The following is a 21,192-nucleotide window of genomic DNA, read 5'->3' as shown; positions in this document are numbered from 1 at the left end:
ACAAGAGGAGCAATACAGCGCTAATGAGACGTTCACAGCTACGCTAGCATGGGAGTCCGCTCTAGGCGCACGATTGCTGAGGGTTTGTGCAGAGGCCTATGTACTGGGTGCAGTGAAAGTCCGCTTCCTGCCTATGAATGCTGAAGCTGTTGGCCGAGGACTATGTCCCGGGGGAACTGCAACTGCGCCAGGTTGGGGCTGTGCAACTTTTCCCTGCTAATCCAGTCATTGGAGCGGTGAAAGGAAAGCTAACTGATTTGATGAGCCCGTCGCAGATGAACTAGCATCGAAGTCCGCTTCATGCCTACGATTGCTGAAGCTGTGCGCCGAGGCCTATGTCGTTGGCGCGGTCCAAGTCTGCCATGTTTGGCCGCTCTGATTTATTTATTGTTCATGTCTTGGGTTGCCTAGGAACCACCCAAGCTGTTGGTGCAAACTTAGTTCCCATCGCAGTGTTTGACCTGTCTGGCACAAAGACACTGGCTGACTTGGGTAGAGGGCAGAGTGCAGATGGCTTTCCCCTTGCTGTGTCGATTGAGCTATGCGACACCTAGACAGAATGAATACTGTGTGGGCACATGGATTCCCCATTGCTATGTAACGCATGCCCACGTTTGCAGCTCCTGACGGAGGTGGCACAGGATTGGAATGAAGATCAAACGTCAATGTCTCACTTTTGTGTGCGCTGCAGACGCAGGGTGGGGGTTGGGCAGCATGTGACCCAGGAGAAGAGGCAGCGGTGTGTCCCGCAGGCAGTGCTTGTGCTTGGTTGGAGGTAGTGTGGTGCTTAGCTAAAGTGTGCCTTGCTAATGAGGGTTTGTCCGCAGTTTGTCCGAATCTACACAATGCTGCAACATCAGCAGCGAGAGGCATTTTCTGCTCAGCCATCGTGGTAACTTCCCGGAAAACCTTGGTGCCCTCAGCCATGAGCAAGGTGGACGATCCCACCAAGATGTGAAGGTCATGGAGGCAGGGTATCAGGGTAGACGGGGTGCATATATCAGGGCCGACTATTATTGGGGCATCAGAACGGATTGCCAAAGATTGAACAACACTCCGTGACAAGATATCAGCCTAAAGGTTGCCCTTTGCCGCTGCTACTTGCACACAATGTGACACAAGAACACTAGACCCTTTGTACGGACACGGTGACCTTTACATAAACATTACATTCAGAACTCATTTATTGTATTGTTCTCCATTGTATGTCCATGTTGGTCATTGTGAGCAGATTATTGACCCGCCGGCCGCACTGTGTACTGCGGCTACTGCCTTTACATGTATGACTGCGGGTAGATACAGTGACCGGAGGCTAGTGGGTTAAGGGTTAAATGTACATAGCTAGGCCGGTGTCCCGTGGGAAGTCACGCATGGGGCAGCCCGGACAGGGAGCTGTCTTCCGTGAAGCTTCTTGATGGCACCCGATGGTATTTATTATCCTCTCCTCCCCACAGAGGCATCACATAGGCATAGAACAAGAGCAGCGTCCGAGGCAGCTAGGAGAGCCCGTCCTAGAGAGCGCTGCCCCCTCCCCTCACACCTGCCCGGAGGAGGGTTCATGGGAGGGCATGAGGTGCAGCAAAGCCGGAGTGACCCTACTGTACTGAGAAGGAAGCTGGAGGCCGGCCGGGAAACGGAGCTCAGCTACAGGTGTACTGATGCCGTACCATCTGCGTTGCTCCTATTCACTTACAGCTGAGCGGCCCTGGTGCATTATGTCTCCCGCGGATGTAAGGGTGGAAACATGGGTTGGGAGCCCTGAGTTAGATGGTACGTCTAGGCGAGGGGCACGACGGTGGACCGGCTGCCGCACACACACCTCCCCACATGTACCGCCCATTCCCCTGGCAAGCTCACATATCTCCGCTCCCGTACACCGATGGCACTAGCGCCGCTGCCACGGCGAACCCCGCTCTCGCTGTCCATGGCGCCGCTGGTGGCCAGCTCTGCCGATGACTGTGCGCTGCTTTTGTTCGGTCGGAGCAGCGGCTTGCCTACAAGAGCTCCACTAGCTGCCCCTGCACTGCTCTTTTTCTGGGTAGCCTCATTGGGCGCTAAATAGAAGAGCTGATTAGCGATCTGGAGGGGTATATGGGACGGGGTTGTGGGAGAAGCGGGGGGTCTCACAGTACCGATGGTCCTTCAGGGTCTGTGAAAGCTTTCTGGACCAACACGCTCTGCCATAGGAATCCCAGCGGACACTGTACAACATCTGCTGCCCCGGGGATCTACAGTAGAACCCTCCCTGCGGGTTCTGTACGATGTCACCGACTGCGGCACTGGATCTGGCGCTGAGAGTCCCGCTGTATTACTGCTCCGCTCGGGCATCAGTGACTGACAGGCCATCGCCGGCTGCAGGAGAACCGCGGGTAGAAGGCTTTGTTCAGGCGTCATTTCTTGGCGATCTCCATCCCGATTAGAGCGTTGTTAGATGCCACCGCTCTTCAGCAGAATCCCAAGTTCCATCTTCACCGTCAACGATTGATGGGAACTACAGAGCCGATGCAATGGCCGTCACGTCCAGCACATGATATCCCTGGGATGATATAGAACGGGCAGCAGCCCATGGGAGATGAACCTGCAGAGAAGAATAATCGCTTCTTCTTGTGGACAACCACACCCATCATGTCCGGGGTATTAAAGGGACGATAACGTGTGGCATTCCCGATCGTCTGAGTGTACAGGGGGGTACTGGGTTTCCTCATCTTACATTGCGCCGCAGTATAGAGAAGTCTGCAGTATATACAGTATACATTCAGCACCCGGGAGCTGGCAGTGAGCGGAGGCGCCGCCTGTGCTACACCTCTGGGCTCTCGGCAGCTCCAGGTCGTCCTCACATTGTGCAATCAGCTTCTGCACGATGGAGATTGTGGAGTAGATCCCGGGGATGGTGACAAGGGCCGGGAATAGAGGGAAGGCGCTCCCGCAGCGGTTTTATCTCCGCAGATAGGCGGTGATGTGCAGATCGGGAGAACTATGGCGAAGATCTCGTGGCCTCCTCTCCGCTCCTCCCCGGAACCTCCGCCAGCGGCGGCTGTAAACGGTTGCATGAGATGTCAGAGAGTGAGGAGTCACGTTGAAAGCGAGCTCTCCTGTCCGGTTCTGACCGGTAACGGACTCTTATCCCGGGCAGGGAAGCACAAGAGGAGAACGGAGCGGAGAGGAGGCCCGGATGGGATAAGGCACTAGCTGTGCTCAGTGTCAGCCAATAGCAGCTCAGGACGGGCCTGCTCACGAGCCAATCAGAGCGCGGCCGCTGTACATATAAGAGGCGCCACCAGCGCCGCTCTCAGAGTTTCTCTTCCAGGAGAGTTTTACTATTTGATTTCCGCAGCACACAATGGCAGAAACCGCGCCAGCCGCCGCTCCTCCTGCCGCCGAGCCGGCTGCCAAATCCAAGAAGCAGCCGAAGAAATCCGCCGCAGGGGGCGCCAAGAAAAGCAAGAAGTCCTCCGGTCCCGGCGTGTCGGAGCTGATCGTCAGAGCCGTGTCCGCCTCTAAAGAGCGCAGCGGGGTGTCTCTAGCCGCCCTGAAGAAGGCTCTGGCTGCCGGAGGGTACGATGTAGAGAAGAATAACAGCCGCCTGAAGCTGGCCGTCAAGTCTCTGGTCACCAAGGGCAGCCTGCTCCAGGTGAAAGGCAGCGGCGCCTCGGGCTCCTTCAAGCTGAACAAGAAGCAGGAGACTAAGGACAAGCCGGCCAAAAAGAAGCCAGCGTCTGCGGCCAAGCCCAAGAAGCCCGCTGGAGCCAAGAAAGCGGCGAAATCTCCTAAGAAGCCCAAGAAGGCTCCGGCCAAAAGCCCGAAAAAAGCAAAGAAACCTGCAGCGGCCGCCGCCAAGAAAGTGGCCAAGAGCCCGAAGAAAGCCTCAAAGCCGAAGGCCGCCCCAAAGCCCAAGAAGGTGACGAAGAGTCCGGCTAAGAAGGCGGCCAAACCCAAAGCTGCCAAGAGTCCAGCTAAGAAGGCTGTTAAAGCCAAGAGGAGTGCGGCTAAGAAATAAGCTGAAGCCGCCCGTGCATTTACCCCACAAAGGCTCTTTTCAGAGCCGCCACCTTCTCACCGCAGAGCTGTATTATCACTGTCTCGAATTCTGTTCTAGATAGCAGCGCCCTCATAGCGGCTACAGGGGACTTCATATCAGTTGGGAGTCTAGGGAGCGAGGGGGAGGCTGTAGAGGGGGAGTAATACGAGACATTGTCGCCGCATCATCCCCGTTACTGTTGGGCACTGTGACCTATACAACGTGTGTATGGATGCCGGGCTGAGTGTGAAGAGGGAGGGGACTCGCCGACCTAATGCATTTCCCATAAAAGCAGCACAGCTTCTAATGGGGGAGACTGCCGTGCAGCGTGGAGTGTGTGTTTCTGCGGACATATCAATGCAGGGAAGCAGCTGAGAACATGATTTCACAGACACCCGTACGTATCATGCTGAGGTAGGGCAAGCCTCTGCCGAACGCTGATTGGTCGCAGGCATCAAGCGTTTTGGCGGGCTAGTGGTTTGTTCGAAAAAGCCAATGAGACGTAGGGGGCGTTCTTTCTAAGAGCCAATAGGGAAGAGCAAGTAGGGTATAAAGGCTCTGCTCTTTCTACGGCTCCCATCATATCACATCTATGTGCATCTCTACAGTAGAGCTATGGCCAGAACCAAGCAGACCGCTCGTAAATCCACCGGAGGGAAAGCTCCCCGCAAGCAGCTGGCTACGAAGGCCGCCAGGAAGAGCGCTCCTGCCACCGGCGGAGTGAAGAAGCCTCACCGCTACCGTCCAGGTACAGTGGCTCTCCGTGAAATCCGTCGCTACCAGAAGTCCACCGAGCTGCTGATCCGTAAGCTTCCCTTCCAGCGCCTGGTGAGAGAGATCGCCCAGGACTTCAAGACTGACCTGCGCTTCCAGAGCTCAGCGGTCATGGCCCTGCAGGAGGCCAGCGAGGCTTACCTGGTAGGACTGTTCGAGGACACCAATCTGTGCGCCATCCACGCCAAGCGGGTCACCATCATGCCCAAAGACATCCAGCTGGCCCGCAGGATTCGCGGAGAGAGGGCTTAGATCTGCTCTGGGCACCGCATGGAACACAAAGGCTCTTTTCAGAGCCACCAAATCCTCCTCAAACGAGCTGCATCCTGTCCTCCGCTGTCATTCTTCCGATTCCCTCCCCATTTGGGTTCACAGCCAGCCTGTCCGCAATAATGTGTCGTCAGCAGGAGGTGGTCTGTTAACCCCTTCAGTGACCTAGTCAGTACCTCGGGTAATTTATGCCATTTTCTCATATTTCCATATTGTAGAAAGAGACAAAGCGATGAAGTTGTCAGTGAGAGGCATCTATCGGTTCCTGTAGTCCGCCGGGAGGGAAGGGATTAGTGTTGAGGATGTATTTTATATGTGGATGTTATCTCATTGTACCAAGGAGAAAGAAAGCCATACAAAAACAACAATACTACACAATGACATGAGGCACCTAGCCAGGAGGCTTTTGAGAGTTGTAGAGGAAGCGGGTAAATTCCAAATTTCAAACGGTTCTGTGCTAAACCAATCAGCAAGGAAGGGGAGTGGCCAACATGTAATTGCCCCATTAGGAAGGCCTTAAACTTGCGTCATTTATTATTGTTTTCTAATTCTGCTCTTTCACCATAACACAAAGGCTCTTCTCAGAGCCGCTCACATCTTCCAAGAAAAGGCTGTAATCCAACTCCTTGTGGGGGGTTGCCGCTGATTCTGTCTGATTGCCAGTCTGATAATTGGAATGTCCCAGGTGAAGGAAGAGCTTCCTGGCCCGCGCGTACTTCAGGCTCTAGTCCCTTTTCCCTCCTACCGATAGAGAGGAGGAAGCAGGCTGCGGCGCACTGATTGTATGTCCTCCTTGCACTAAAGCATACGGCCTGCCCGCTAATCCGTGTAGTGCTACCATATTGGAGGCGTCCTGCACGGCCGTCCTCTCATATAGAAGTGCTGCAATTGCACCAAGATCTCCGAAGGACCCGCGGAGCCATTATTTTATATAGAGTTGTGGTCATAGCACCCAGCTCTCCCAGAATACTGCACTGACATCGTGTTGCAGGACTCTGGGAGAGCTGAATGATATAGCCGCAGCACTAAACCTAGGCAAGAGGGTGGCCCTGCAGATCTCTGAGAGATACAGTCTGCGCCTCTATGTGAGGGGATGACCGTGTCCGCCTCTAAAGAGCGCAGCGGGGTGTCTCTAGCCGCCCTGAAGAAGGCTCTGGCTGCCGGAGGGTACGATGTAGAGAAGAATAAGGCTGTTGGCTCCAGGCTATCTTGGCTCCCATTCCCACTGCTGCTGCTACTCTGGTCCCTGCACCGCTCTCGTTCCCTTTGCGGCCGCTGGAGTAAAAGGAGTCAAGAGGCGCCTGGACACCTCTACATGCGGAGCTGGGGAGTGTGAGGCTCTTCTCGTCATGCTCCTCCTCCCCTTTCCTGGCGCTTCAAGCCTCTCATTGTCAGGCATCCCGAGTTGCCTCCGCTACCCCCTTGTACCCACTACAATGCACTACAGCCCCCAGCATGTCATCCTTGGACAACTATGTCGTCTGCCTCCGACCCTTTGTGCACCCCACTGCTTCGGTCACACACACTCCATGTAACCCGTGTAATCACTGACGGGGCATCTGATAGAGCGGCGATCAGGGCTGCCGGTATCTGATCAGCAGGGGATACACTGTGCTCAGATTACCGCGAGCAGCAACAGTCGCCGATTATCTGATGGCTTTATTGTCCGGTGCGGCGCCACTAAATCTAGGTAGAGCGCCGCACAGTGCCCACCAGTATGGAGGCGTCCGCGGGTGCTCTAGAGTGACGGCTCTTCTGCCCGCGGGTCCCCCGGATGGTTTAGAGATCTGCCTATTCCCAGGACACAAGCTCCAGGTCCGCTCACTATCAGCTCCCCGGCCCGGCTGTCACGTATTCACCATTTCTGAGAGAACAGTTGGGGTTATCAGCGAGCTGCCGGGACGGGTACATATCGGGAGAAGCATGCGGCCGGCGCTGTACACTCCACCGATCACACTCGGTTAATATCCCGAACTCCCGCGCTGGGTTTCTAAATATTCCCTAAAGTGTGCTGGAACTGCACCTTGTGTCGGCGATCCTCCTAGTTGCTCTTTACCATCCGCAGCTTTCTTCTAATTCATCCCAGCTGCATTACTGGCGATATAAACCACGGGTTCTGAGCAGTCCGTCAGGGCCTCGTCCATAACAATGCTGCGGCCGCTTTGTCCTCACACCGGGAGCAATGCATCAACACCCGGCAGCCGCGCCGACATAACGGCGGTCTATCCCCACCTACTGCCAGCAGGAGACATGATTGCTATTGCTGGAAGGCAATAGGACAGAGCCCCCCCGAGCGCTTGTGGACACGGGGAAGAAAACGGAGCCCCAAACCGCAGCAGGCGGTGGAGTCTGAGATGATCATCTGTGTTCCGCTGCTGCCTCCCCCAATAATGCCATTTATACTGCACGATGCAGAAGAGACACCAGAGAGAACTAGCACACAATCTGGTTATCATTCACTCTACAGCAACGTATTACAATAACCTACACACCGACTAGGAGGTGGCAGCTCTGCTGTAGACGGGGTGGGTGGCTCTTAGAAGAGCCTTTGGGGTGATCGTGCACGGCGGGCCACTAGACAGATTACTTGGCGCTGGTGTACTTGGTGACGGCCTTGGTGCCCTCGGACACGGCGTGCTTGGCCAGCTCCCCGGGCAGCAGCAGGCGCACGGCGGTCTGGATCTCCCGGGAGGTGATGGTGGAGCGCTTGTTGTAGTGAGCCAGGCGGGAGGCTTCCCCTGCGATGCGCTCGAAGATGTCGTTGACGAAGGAGTTCATGATGCCCATGGCCTTGGAGGAGATGCCGGTGTCGGGGTGGACCTGCTTCAGCACCTTGTACACGTAGATGGCATAGCTCTCCTTCCTGGTCTTCCTACGCTTCTTGCCGTCCTTCTTCTGAGTCTTGGTCACGGCTTTCTTGGAGCCCTTCTTGGGCGCTGGAGCAGACTTGGCGGGATCAGGCATGATAACGTAGAGATACTTTCCTCACTAGAGAGAACAGTGTTCCTGCACCTCCCAGCGCTGCGGTATTTATAGCGGGGCCATGCAAATGAGGACCGCCGTCTGCTTGCCGTTCTACTGGAGCGACATGTGGCCTCTGTGAGCGTCTTTAGCCACGCCCAGTGCAGCTCATTGGTTCTTCCTCAAGTCTGGCCTCTATTGCGTGTTTGCAATCTACCCAATTAGAAGAGAGGAGGGCGGAGCAGCAGGTTATAAAAATCAACAGAACTGCGCCTTCTCGTTATCACAACTTTCAAGGTGTTTTATCCTAATTCTGCTTTCCTGTGCTAGAAGATGTCTGGACGCGGCAAACAAGGAGGCAAAGTCCGTGCTAAGGCCAAGACTCGCTCATCCCGGGCAGGACTGCAGTTCCCTGTCGGCCGTGTACACAGGCTTCTCCGCAAGGGCAACTACGCTGAGAGGGTGGGTGCCGGCGCTCCGGTCTATCTGGCAGCAGTGCTAGAGTATCTGACCGCTGAGATCCTGGAATTGGCTGGCAATGCCGCCCGGGACAACAAGAAGACCCGCATCATCCCCCGTCACCTCCAGCTGGCTGTGCGCAACGACGAGGAGCTGAACAAGCTGCTCGGTGGGGTGACCATCGCCCAGGGAGGCGTCCTGCCCAACATTCAAGCCGTGCTGCTGCCCAAGAAGACCGAGAGCAGCAAGACGAGCAAGAGCAAGTGATCGTGCCGATCCCTCCATAGAACCAAAGGCTCTTCTAAGAGCCACCCACATGCTCCTTATAACAGAGCTTCGCCGCTTCTATGCTGTGATACTCGGTGGCCGGTACGCCGGCTGCACCAGGAAACTGTATAAATGTAGTACAGGACTTTCCACAAGGAGGCAGAGGTTGGGGCGGATGCCAATGTGGCCATCCCTGTCACCGGCAGAAGCGGACAATCGTCCTGCTCTAGGTGACCTCATGTCCAGAGGACGGGCGGCTGTAGGGGTTAACAGAGTCCTCTGTTTGGTCACGTATATACAAGAATCGGAACGCTTCCGTTGTGTTTCGGATAGAACACCCAGCTTTCTCAGGGTCCTGCGTGGGCCGTATGCTTACAAAGCGTTGCAGCCGCATCATCCAGCCCTCTCAGAGCTCTGCACGGTCGCCCCCTTAGAAGTGCGCTCATCATGTCACCCAGTTCACCACGGCCATGCCCCTTTTATGGAGGTGTAGCTATATCACCCAGCTTTCCCAGAGCCCTGCACGGCACAGGCTGGTTTTGGATTATAGTAAACCTACAGGGATTAGACGTCCTCTTGCGTTACGGGTGGAGCAGGTAGAGGATTCCACCGCCCGTCGTAGGGCTGGGATTAGGGGGTGTATCTGAGGGTTCTTTACCTCCAGCCCCGAGCGCCTCTATATCAGACGGCCTGGTCACTGATTACACGTGTTACATGGATGAATGGAGGACAGGAAGAGCGGGAGACGCGATCAACTGAGCGGGAAGTTCAAAATCTCCGGGGATCAGCCAATGAGCGGGAAGAATCTGACTATAGCCCCGCCCATAGGCGGCACTAAAACCACCCGACCTCCAACGGCAGGTCTGTTAACCCTTCACCGCACTCATTAATTCAGGCCCAGCTCCTCGCGTATTATAAACATAACCTGCCTGCCCTAAACAGGTTAAGGGGTTTAAAAGCGTGCCGTGACCGCAGCCTGAAGCGCACCCTGACGGGGAGGCTGCTACACCCCGGCTGTATCATGTCAGAGCGCATAGACTATCACCGCTGCTGACGACCCCACAAGGAGTTGGATTACAGCCTTTCCTTGGAAGAGGTGGGCGGCTCTGAGAAGAGCCTTTGTGTTATGGAGAAAAAGCAGAATTATTAACCTCCGAAGCCGTAGAGAGTGCGGCCCTGGCGCTTGAGCGCGTACACCACGTCCATAGCAGTGACGGTCTTGCGCTTGGCGTGCTCGGTGTAGGTGACGGCGTCGCGGATCACGTTCTCCAGGAAGACTTTCAGGACGCCGCGAGTCTCTTCATAGATGAGGCCGGAGATACGCTTGACGCCACCCCTGCGAGCTAGACGGCGGATGGCAGGCTTGGTGATGCCCTGGATGTTATCACGGAGCACCTTCCTGTGCCGCTTGGCGCCGCCCTTCCCAAGACCTTTCCCTCCTTTACCGCGACCAGACATCTTCCACGTTGTCAGTAGAAAGCAATAAGTGCTCAGCGCAGAGCCCTACTCTATATAGACAGCGAGCGGACCAGAGAGGGAACTACTGATCAGGGCCGTCATTGCGGGGCGTTTCTTTTAGTTGTCTAGCGTAAAGGCCCATCCCCTCTCCCTGCTGATTGGCTGAATACAAGAGCCCTAGCCATCTTGTGCAGCCGACTGGCCTGTCAGCTCCTGAAGCAGTGGGAGAGAAGACGGAGGAGGGGTGACGGAGACAAGGGCCATGCAGCAGAGAGCCGCTGGAGCGTGAATCCCTCCTGTAAAGCGAGCAGTGCAGCTGCTGCCACAAACACGTGGGGGCGAGGGGAGAGCGCGCAGGGAGGCTTCGGTGAAGGGGAGTACTAGAGCTCTGCTGCATCAGCGCTCCCCTGCCGGAGCAGAGAGACACTCAGGAGCCACAACAGACAGCTGTGGGCGGCAGGAACATCAGGGCACTGTGTATAACAAGGAGGCCCCATAACCTGTGACAGTCCCCGGCACAGGGCATACCGTGGCACTTCTACTGCCACCCCAAGAAGCGCCAGGATTACTCCTCCTCTGCTGTGGCCACCATGCTGTGCAACACTCTGCAGATTCTCAAGACCCGGAGTCCCCCTTTACAGTCATCAATGAAGTGCAAACCAAACGACTTCCCTGTGTGACTGCTGCCAGACACTGCTGTATACTCCTTATGTCTTAGGGGCCTTTACAGGTCTACTTAAGGAGCTTTAAGCAATTTGCAAAATCCCCTACAAAGGCAAGAAACGCAGAAGTGGTTCTGCTATGGGACCCACTAGACAGAACTCTCCCAGTGATAAACTAAAGATGTTTGCGAGGGGGGAACCCCCCGACACGGAGCCTACTACATCATCTGCATCAGGAGACGTGGCCTCTGCACCAACCGCCTGTTTGAGTTCGCTTGCTGGGTTGGTTCAGACTTTGCAATGACTGTCCGATCGGCTCTTATCAGCGATGCAGACAGCTACTGTGAATCTAAGAGACCGCGTCACTAGTACAGAGGACAGGATCTCTGTGCTGGATGATACCGTATCCCCGACGGCAGCTACTGTGCGAGAGCTTACGGCAAAAGCAGAAATCTGGAAACAAAAGGCGGGCGGCTTGGGAAATGGTTCACGGCGGTATAAACTGTGTTGTGGGCCTGCCAGAACGCACTGAGGGGCAGAGACCGCAGGGGATCATGGAACGGTGACTACCTGAATGCTTCCCTGTCACACAGGTCTTTGTGGTGGAGCGCGCACACTGAGTACCCATGAAACCACCTATACCAGGCGGGCGCTCCTCCTAGACCCCTGTTGGCAAAGCTGCTCAACTCCTGGGATAGAGAGGTGATCCTACAAGCTGCCAGAACAGGAGGCCCTCTTAGATGCAACAATGCTGCAAAATCCATCTTCCCGGACTTCTCGGCAGATCTACAAAAGCAGAGAGCGCCCATCTTTGGGATCAAAAGGCAACTCTGAGATCTCCAGCTGCCATACTCCATGGCATATCCTGTGCGACTGCGAGTGGTGGATGGGGACCGCACAAGTTTCTTCTCTTCGTCGTCTGAGGCTGAGGAATGGCTGTCTAACAGGCATCAACCAGAGTGACTGAAATGTACACTTATCTAAGGAAAAGACTTGGGTATACTAATAGATCATAGACTGAACATGAGTCAACAATGTGATGGAGCAGCCAAAAAGGCAAACAGAATTCTGGGATGTATTAAGAGAAGCACAGAGTCTAGCTCACGTGAGGTCATTACCCCCCTCTACTCTTCCTTAGTCAGACCTCATCTGGAATACTGGGTCCAGTTCTGGGCACCCCACTTTAAAAAAAAGACCGACAAACTGGAGCAAGTTCAGGCAAGAGTTATCAAGATGGAGAGCAGTCTGCAAAGCATGTCCTATGAGGAACGGTTAAGGGATCTGGGAATGTTTACCTTGTAGAGAAGAAGGCTGAGAGGAGACTTAATAGCTGCCAACTAGAGATGAGCGAACGCGTTCGTCCGAGCTTGATATTCGTGCGAATATTAGGGTGTTCGGGATGTTCGTTATTCGTGACGAACACCATGCGGTGTTCTGGTTACTTTCACTTCCTTCCCTGAGACGTTAGCGCGCTTTTCTGGCCAATTGAAAGACAGGGAAGGCATTACAACTTCCCCCTGCAACGTTTAAGCCCTATACCACCCCCCTGCTGTGAGTGGTTGGCGAGATCAGGTGTTCGCCTAATATAAAAGTCGGCCCCTCCCGCGGCTCGCCTCAGATGCGGTGTGAGTTAGATGAGGGACAGTGCTGTTTATACCGGAGCTGCTGTAGGGAAAGAATTGGTAGTTAGTGTAGGCTTCAAGACCCCCCAAAGGTCCTTATTAGGGCCACTGATAGCTGTGTGTTGGCTGCTGTTAGCAGTGGGATTTTTTTTTTTTTCTCAAAATCGCCTCTGCAGAGCGTTGCACCTGGCATTAGGGACAGAAGTGCTGCATAGGCAGGGAGAGTGTTAGGAGTGAGTGTAGCCTTCAAGAACCTCAACGGTCCTTTCTAGGGCCATATTTATCCGTGTGCAGTACTGTCCAGGCTGCTGTTAGCTGTGCTGCATTTTTTTTTGCTTCTCAAAATCGCCTCTGCAGAGCATTCCACCCTCCATTGATACTGCAGGGAAAGAATTGTATAGGCAGGGCCACAACACAGTTATTATTCATAGAATATACGCAGTGCTGCCTGTTGGTGGGAAAAAACTGAAAACAAATCTATTTGTCCAGCCTGTGTCCGTCCTTACGCCTGTGGAGACGTGTGAGCTGCGTGAAAAACATTGCTAAATCATACGCAGCCAGCTACGCTTTACTGCTGGCTTCGCCATTTGCTTTCCTTAATTGGGAAAAAAAATACCTGCTCTCCAAGAGTTATAATAACTCTGCTACCCTCACGTTCTGTGACACATAAGCAGGGACACAGCACAGTTATTAAACTTCTCATGTTCATAGAATATACGCAGTGCTGCCTTTTGGTGGGAAAAAACTGAAAACAAATCTATTTGTCCAGCCTCTGTCCGTCCTTACGGGCGGTGGAGACGTGTGAGCTGCGTGAAGAACAGTGCTAAATCATACGCACCCAGCTACGCTTTACTGCTGGCTTCGCCATTTGCTTTCCTTAATTGGGAAAAAAAATACCTACTCTGCCAGAGTTATAATAACTCTGCTACCCTCACGTTCTGTGACACATAAGCAGGGACACAGCACAGTTATTAAACTTAGATAATTCATTCACTAGAGGCAGTGGGGCTTTCGTTTTCCAAAAAGGGCAAAAATTATATTTGGCCTGCAGTCTTGCGCCAATTTATTTCCTGCCTGTGAAATCAAATCACTGGTAATACAGCATGCTGAGGGGTAGGGGTAGGCCTAGAGGACGTGGACGCGGCCGAGGACGCGGAGGGCCAAGTCAGGGTGTGGGCACAGGCCAAGCTCCTGATCCAGGTGTGTCGCAGCCGACTGCTGCGCGATTAGGAGAGAGGCACGTTTCTGGCGTCCCCACATTCATCGCCCAATTAATGGGTCCACGCGGGAGACGGTTATTAGAAAATGAGCAGTGTGAGCAGGTCCTGTCCTGGATGGCAGAAAGTGCTTCGAGCAACCTATCGTCTACCCGCAGTTCTGCGCCGTCCACTGCTGCCAATCCGAATCCTCTGTCTGCTGCTCCTCCTTCCTCCCAGCCTCCTCACTCCACTACAATAACACCTGCTCAGGAGCGGGAGCACTCCCAGGAACTGTTCTCGGGCCCCTGCTTAGATTGGGCAGCAGCGGTTCCTCTCCCACCAGAGGAGTTTATCGTCACTGATGCCCAACCATTCGAAAGTTCCCGGGGTCCGGGGGAAGAGGCTGGGGACTTCCGCCAACTGTCTCAACAAATTTCTGTGGGTGAGGAGGACGATGACGATCAGACACAGTTGTCTTGCAGTGAGGTAGTAGTAAGGGCAGTAAGTCCCAGGGAGCAGCGCACAGAGGATTCGGAGGAAGAGCAGCAGGACGATGAGGTGACTGACCCCACCTGGTGTGCAACGCTTACTCAGGAGGACAGGTCTTCAGAGGGGGAGTCAAGGGCATCAGCAGGGCAGGTTGCAAGAGGCAGTGCAGTGGCCAGGGGTAGAGGCAGGGCCAGACCGAATAATCCACCAAGTGTTTCCCAAAGCGCCCCCTCGCGCCATGCCACCCTGCGGAGGCCGAGGTGCTCTAAGGTCTGGCAGTTTTTCACAGAGACGCCTGACGACCGACGAACAGTGGTGTGCAACCTTTGTCGCGCAAAGCTCAGCCGGGGAGCCAACACCAACAGCCTCACCACCACCACCATGCGCAGACATATGATGGCCAAGCACCCCGCAAGGTGGGACAAAGGCCGTTCACCGCCTCCGGTTTGCACCCCTGCCTCTCCCCCTGTGCCCCAACCTGCCACTGAGATGCAACCCCCCTCTCAGGACACAGGCACTACCGCCTCATGGCCTGCACCCACACCCTCATCTCCGCTGTCCTCGGCCCCATCCAGCAGTGTAGTTCAGCGCACCGTTCAGCCGTCGCTTGCGCAAGTGTTCGAGCGCAAGCGCAAGTACGCCGCCACGCACCCGCACGCTCAAACGTTAACCGTCCGCATCGCAAAATTCATCAGCCTTGAGATGCTGCCGTATAGGGTTGTGGAAACGGAGTCCTTCAAAAGTATCATGGAGGCGGCGGCCCCGCGCTACTCAGTTCCCAGTCGCCACTACTTTTCCCGATGTGCCGTCCCAGCCCTGCACGACCACGTCTCCCGCAACATTGTGCGCGCCCTCACCAACGCGGTTACTGCCACGGTCCACTTAACTACGGACACGTGGACAAGCACAGGCGGGCAGGGCCACTACATCTCCCTGACGGCACATTGGGTGAATTTAGTGGAGGCTGGGACAGAGTCAGAGCCTGGGACCGCTCACGTCCTACCCACCCCCAGAATTGCGGGCCCCAGCTCGGTGCTGGTATCTGCGGAGGTGTATGCTTCCTCCACTAAAGCACCCTCCTCCTCCTCCTCCTCCTCCTCTGTCTCACAATCAAGATGTGTTAGCAGCAGCATGTCGCCAGCAGTCGGTGTCGCGCGGTGTGGCAGCACAGCGGTGGGCAAGCGTCAGCAGGCCGTGCTGAAACTACTCAGCTTAGGCGATAAGAGGCACACGGCCCACGAACTGCTGCAGGGTCTGACAGAGCAGACCGACCGCTGGCTTTCGCCGCTGAGCCTCCAACCGGGCATGGTCGTGTGTGACAACGGCCGTAACCTGGTGGCGGCTCTGCAGCTCGGCAGCCTCACGCACGTGCCATGCCTGGCCCACGTCTTTAATTTGGTGGTTCAGCGGTTTCTGAAAAGCTACCCACGCTTGTCAGACCTGCTCGTAAAGGCGCGCCGGCTCTGCGCACATTTCCGCAAGTCCCACACGGACGCTGCCACCCTGCGCACCCTGCAACATCACTTTAAGCTGCCAGTGCACCGACTGCTGTGCGACGTGCCCACACGGTGGAACTCTACGCTCCACATGTTGGCCAGGCTCTATGAACAGCGTAGAGCTATAGTCGAATACCAACTCCAACATGGGCGGCGCAGTGGGAGTCAGCCTCCTCAATTCCTTTCAGAAGAGTGGGCCTGGTTGGCAGACATCTGCCATGTCCTTGGTAATTTTGAGGAGTCTACCCAGGTGGTGAGCGGCGATGCTACAATCATTAGCGTCACCATTCCTCTGCTATGCATCTTGAGAAATTCCCTGCAAACCATAAAGGCAGCTGCTTTGCGCTCGGAAACGGGGGCGGGGGAAGACAGTATGCCGCTGGATAGTCAGGGCACCCTCCTGTCTATTTCTCAGCGCGTACAGGAGGAGGAGGAGGAGCATGAGGAGGATGAGGAGGAGGGGGAAGAGACAGCTTGGCCCGCTGCTGACGGTACACCGGCTGATTGCCTGTCATCCTTTCAGCGTGTATGGCCTGAGGAGGAGGAGGAGGAGGAGGAGGATCCTGATAGTGATCTTCCTAGTGAAGACAGCCATGTGTTGCGTACAGGTACCCTGGCACACATGGCTGACTTCATGTTAGGATGCCTTTCTCGTGACCCTCGCGTTGCACGCATTCTGGCCACGACGGATTACTGGGTGTACACACTGCTCGATCCACGGTATAAGGAGAACCTGCCCACTCTGATTCCCGAAGAGGAAAGGGGTTCGAGAGTGTTGCTATACCACAGGACCCTTGCGGACAAGCTGATGGTAAAATTCCCAGCCGACAGCGCTAGTGGCAGAAGGCGCAGTACCGAGGGCCAGGTAGCAGGGGATGTGCGTAGATCGAGCAGCATGTACATCCCAGGCAGTGCAACAGTCTTTAAGGGCCTGGCCAGCTTTATGGCTCCCCACCAAGACTGTGTCACCGCTCCCCAGTCACGGCTGAGTCGGCGGGAGCACTGTAAAAGGATGGTGAGGGAGTACGTAGCGGATCGCACGACCATCCTTGGTGACGCCTCTGCCCCCTACAACTACTGGGTGTCGAAGCTGGACACGTGGCCTGAACTCGCGCTGTATGCCCTGGAGGTGCTTGCTTGTCCTGCGGCTAGCGTCTTGTCGGAGAGGGTGTTTAGTGCGGCTGGGGGAATCATCACAGATAAGCGTAGCCGCTTGTCAACCGACAGTGCCGACAGGCTAACACTCATCAAGATGAACAAAGGCTGGATTTCCCCAGACTTCTGTTCTCCACCAGCGGACAGCAGCGATACGTAAGCAATACGTAGGCTGCACCCGCGGATGGAAGCTACGTTCTCTCTCACCATCCAAAACGGGGACATTTACTCCTGCTCCTCCTCCTGAAACCTCACGTAATCACGCTGAACGGGCAATTTTTCTTAGGGCCACAAGGCTCACTCAAATAATTTTTCAGAACAATTTTTATAAGTTTCAATGCGCTTAAAAGCATTGGAACTTTCACTTGAACCAATTTTTCGTTACACTGGGCTGCCTCCAGGCCTAGTTACCACTTAAGCCACATTAACCAAAGCGATTAATGGGTTTCACCTGCCCTCTTGGCTGGCCATGGCCAATTTTTGGGATGTACATTAGTACTGTTGATACAGCAATTTTTGGGGGCCCTCGCCTACAGTGTAATCAAATTAATTTTTAGCCCACCTGCATTAAGCACGACATTACTACCTCAGCTGTGTTGGGCAATGCAATGGGATATTTTTATGTACCGCCGGTGGGTTCCAGGGAGCCACCCATGCTGTAGGTGCACACTGAGTTTTTAATACATCTGTACACTTCTAAAGAACCCGTCTGACTGGGCCATGCAGTGTGGGCCGAAGCCCACCTGTATTACGCACGACATTACTACCTCAGCTGTGTTGGGCAATGCAATGGGATATTTCTATGTACCGCCGGTGGCTTCCTGGCACCCACCTAGGCAGTGGGTCCACAGGGAGTTTAACCTACATGTGTCCACTTGTAAAGAACCCCAGTCTGACTGGGGCATGCAGTGTGGGCCGAAACCCACCTGCATTAACCCTTTCCAGTCCACTGTGTGACCTGTGAAGACATTAGGGTTTAAGGCTGTACAGCTCCGTTGTTGGTAGACGTCCGTCGGGGTTCTCTTACTGTATATTGCCAGCCTCTCTGCTGTCGGAGCCTATCCTACGTGTCACCTCATGCAGTACTGGCTTTAGCCAGCATATAACGCCGTTGTATAACGGCAGAAAAAGAGTAAGCCCCCTAGGAAAACCATATACAAATTGGATTGGAAAGGGTTAAGCACAACATTACTACCTCAGCTGTGTTGGGCAATGCAATGGGATATTTCTGTGTACCGCCGGTGGGTTCCAGGGAGCCACCCATGCTGTGGGTCGACAGGGACTTCACAATAGGGAGTTGTACCTGCCTGTGTCTATGAATTAAAAAGCCCGGTCTGACTGGGGCATGCAGACACCTTGACAGAATGAATAGTGTGTGGCACATAGGTTCCCCATTGCTATGCCCACGTGTGCAGCTCCTGATGGCGGTGGCACAGGATTCTATTTCTCATTGCTTCTGTACAGCATTGTGGGCTATCGCTCCGCCACTTTTAAAGAGGGTCGCTGCCTAGCCGTGCCAACCTCTGCAGTGTGTGCCTGCGGTCCCTCGTCATGGCAGACGCAATTCTAAATAGACATGAGCGTGGTGTGGCATGAGGGCAGCTGAAGGCTGCCCAGGGACACTTTGGTGTGCGCTGTGGGGGGGGGGAGGGGGGGCGGTTGGGCAGCATGTAACTCAGGAGAAGTGGCAGTGGAGTGTCATGCAGGCAGTGATTGTGCTTTGTTGGAGGTAGTGTGGTGCTTAGCAAAGGTATGCCATGCTAATGAGCGCTTTTCAGAAGTAAAAGTTGTTGGGAGGGGGGGGGGGGGCCACTCTTGCCGCTATTGTGGCTTAATAGTGGGACCTGTGAACTTAGGATGCAGCCCAACATGTAGCCCCTCGCCTGCCCTATCCGTCACTGTGTCATTCCCATCACTTTCCTGAATTGCCCAGATTTTCACACATGAAAACCTTAGCGAGCATCGGCGAAATACAAAAATGTTCTGGTCGCCCATTGACTTCAATGGGGTTCGTTGTTCGAAACGAACCCTCGAGCATCACGGGAAGTTCGTTACGAATAACGAACACCCGAACATTTTGGTGTTCGCTCATCTCTACTGCCAACATATATGTGAAGGGCTGTCACAGAGCAGAGGGATCAGCCCTATTCTCATCTGCACAAGGAAAGACTAGAAGCAATGGGATGAACCTGAAAGGGAGGAGACACAGATTAGATATTAGACAGTGAGGGGGATCAATGATTGGAACAGGTTTTCACGGGAGGTGGGGAATTTTATTTCAATGGAAGTCTTCAGAGGCCGGACAACCATCTATCTGGGATGTTTTAGTGATCCTGCACTGAGCGGGGGGTTGGACCCGATGACCCTGGGGGTCCTTTTAACTCTACCATTCTATGAATCTATGACTACCTTCTTTCAGGCAGAGAGCCTATTATCTGCTGAGTGGGCCCACTTCCAAATTACCCTGCTTCGCCTCAGAGGCCCTATGATTAGCATATTTAATGTGCATTCAACTTCAGGTTAGCAGGCCCAGGATATATATGTGCATTTAAATGATAGGAGCCTGGAGGCATAGAGATAAAAGCTTTCCTCTATGTATTCAGTATGTGCCCATTATAACAAGAAAAATACAAACGTCTCCGGACGTACCGCCTAGGATCGAGCGGTATGGATGAGAGACTGCTTTCTTCATGCAGAAAAGAGGACACAGCAAGACATATAAGACGGGAGCTAACATAACCTGCTACATAGGTGAGATCATTACCATTGTCAGGATATATATGGTTGCCCATGGATCGCCGTGTTCCTGACTGCTGCGGGCGTGACGCCCCAATGGTTCACAAGCACTACGCTCAGCACCGGCTCAGGGTGATGTTCACAACTACTCTGGTAGATAGATATGCACCGAAGAGCAGTGTGCACCACAACTGAAATGCATAACCCTGATGAAAAGCCTGTGCGACACCAGGGTACCACACTCAGCACGGCGACAGGGAACGCATGCGCTGTAGGAAGAGCCGCACACCATGCTATGCTGAATGGTAGCACCGCTCCAGGGAGGATGAAGCCTGGCCCTAACCTAGTAAGTGGGGTGAGGGGGCCCTGCCTTAAAGAAGAGTAGTAGTCTTGATAGAGACAGCCCCACGGTCTTCCTCCTGGGCCCTGTCTGTCCCTGAAAGGACCCCTGGAGAGATGAACCGAACAGCAAAGCAACACAGAAATGAAAAACAGAAATGCAACTGAAACAGAACCCACAGCGACTTATCTGCAAGTAGAAAAATACCCAGCACAGAAGAGCTCCAAACTCCAGGGACTCCACTATGGAACATAATAAGCAGCACTGAGCAAAGGGAGGCGTGATAATATATAGCCACTATGCACATGGGAACTGGCAGAGTGAATGGGAAACCACACAACATCACCCTACTCCCAGGCATGACTAATCCAGCATGCATCAAAGACAGGCAGCACCAGCAGTCTCTCCACATGGTGCATTAACCCCTGTCCTCCATAACACGGCAACAGGTCTTGACCTGCGTCCAGACCACCATGCCCCAACAGCATCAGGGTACAATAGTACCCTTCACTCCTAACCGTTGAAGAGGATGGACTCCAACTACACCTCAATCACTCGCATTTATAGAAGGCAGACTTCTTGTGACGGTACAGATATTGGTACTTTTGTAGACATATCCCAGCCACTTTCAGACATTAGCCCCTTACATGCTGCAGCTGTGCAATGCATACAACATAGTACTAGACCCTTACACGGGCACTGCCCCCCCCCCCCCCCCCCCAGCAAGCAGACATGTTTCAATGTTTCAATAAAGGCCCATTTAGCTAGCTGAAAGACAACGATGAGCCTTATCCATGCTGCATGCTGCATTCTCAGCGGGATGCCACTGATACTATTGTTTTAGCTGGTATCCTGCTTGGGGAACACAGCCGGAATATGAAGAAGACAAGCGCTCCAGCTGTGTTCTGCATACCCCACTAGGAGTGCTTAGCGGGATATCAGCTGAGCGCTCCGAGAAGACAACAGCTGTATGGAGAAGATAGCGGTCCCGCTTGTATTCTGCATACAGCGTGAGTCTTCATTTACACGCTTATGCAAAGCGAACGCTCAAAACTGCCCCATGAACTGCCGTGTGCGTGGATTTTGAGTGATAATCGTTGTGTCTAAATGGGCCTTTAGAATTCTCTTCATTAAACACCGGGAGATACTTAAAAGTGATATTTACCTAATAGATACCATAACCCCCAGGCCCAATATAGTATTCTGTAAGGACACATCAAAAACATAGGGGCAATTTATCTACCCTACCGGCAGGATCCTATAAGTGCCAGCATGGAAGATGCACA

At 54.1% G+C, this 21,192-nt stretch overlaps 5 protein-coding genes across 5 annotated transcripts; 3 read left to right on the top strand and 2 right to left on the bottom strand.

Moving 5' to 3' along the window:
* The first annotated feature begins 3,325 nt into the window (after positions 1 to 3,325).
* Positions 3,326 to 3,997, top strand: LOC136598367 (histone H1B-like). Its single transcript, XM_066588727.1, has one exon. It carries the CDS (start codon positions 3,341 to 3,343, stop codon positions 3,995 to 3,997), a length of 657 nt encoding a protein of 218 aa, XP_066444824.1. The 5' UTR covers positions 3,326 to 3,340.
* Positions 3,998 to 4,633: 636 nt separating this feature from the next.
* On the top strand, positions 4,634 to 5,070 carry LOC136598363 (histone H3). Its single transcript, XM_066588724.1, has one exon. The coding sequence runs from the start codon at positions 4,634 to 4,636 to the stop codon at positions 5,042 to 5,044; it is 411 nt and encodes a 136-aa protein (XP_066444821.1). The 3' UTR covers positions 5,045 to 5,070.
* A 2,549-nt stretch (positions 5,071 to 7,619) lies between these two features.
* LOC136598361 (histone H2B 1.1) lies at positions 7,620 to 8,041 on the bottom strand. Its single transcript, XM_066588722.1, has one exon. It carries the CDS (start codon positions 8,024 to 8,026, stop codon positions 7,646 to 7,648), a length of 381 nt encoding a protein of 126 aa, XP_066444819.1. The 5' UTR covers positions 8,027 to 8,041; the 3' UTR covers positions 7,620 to 7,645.
* Positions 8,042 to 8,350: 309 nt separating this feature from the next.
* LOC136598359 (histone H2A type 1) lies at positions 8,351 to 8,749 on the top strand. Its single transcript, XM_066588720.1, has one exon. The coding sequence runs from the start codon at positions 8,357 to 8,359 to the stop codon at positions 8,747 to 8,749; it is 393 nt and encodes a 130-aa protein (XP_066444817.1). The 5' UTR covers positions 8,351 to 8,356.
* Positions 8,750 to 9,895: 1,146 nt separating this feature from the next.
* On the bottom strand, positions 9,896 to 10,207 carry LOC136598364 (histone H4). The gene has a single exon (XM_066588725.1). It carries the CDS (start codon positions 10,205 to 10,207, stop codon positions 9,896 to 9,898), a length of 312 nt encoding a protein of 103 aa, XP_066444822.1.
* Positions 10,208 to 21,192: the final 10,985 nt, after the last annotated feature.

The sequence above is a fragment of the Eleutherodactylus coqui genome, unplaced genomic scaffold (genome assembly GCF_035609145.1).
Source record: "Eleutherodactylus coqui strain aEleCoq1 unplaced genomic scaffold, aEleCoq1.hap1 HAP1_SCAFFOLD_457, whole genome shotgun sequence".
Taxonomy (NCBI): domain Eukaryota; kingdom Metazoa; phylum Chordata; class Amphibia; order Anura; family Eleutherodactylidae; genus Eleutherodactylus; species Eleutherodactylus coqui.
This window is presented reverse-complemented; position numbering and strand designations above follow the sequence as displayed.

Bases quoted from the DNA above. Each gene is read 5' to 3' on its own strand.
- LOC136598367 (XM_066588727.1), top strand. From the start codon at position 3,341: ATGGCAGAAACCGCGCCAGCCGCCGCTCCTCCTGCCGCCGAGCCGGCT.
- LOC136598363 (XM_066588724.1), top strand. From the start codon at position 4,634: ATGGCCAGAACCAAGCAGACCGCTCGTAAATCCACCGGAGGGAAAGCT.
- LOC136598361 (XM_066588722.1), bottom strand. From the start codon at position 8,026: ATGCCTGATCCCGCCAAGTCTGCTCCAGCGCCCAAGAAGGGCTCCAAG.
- LOC136598359 (XM_066588720.1), top strand. From the start codon at position 8,357: ATGTCTGGACGCGGCAAACAAGGAGGCAAAGTCCGTGCTAAGGCCAAG.
- LOC136598364 (XM_066588725.1), bottom strand. From the start codon at position 10,207: ATGTCTGGTCGCGGTAAAGGAGGGAAAGGTCTTGGGAAGGGCGGCGCC.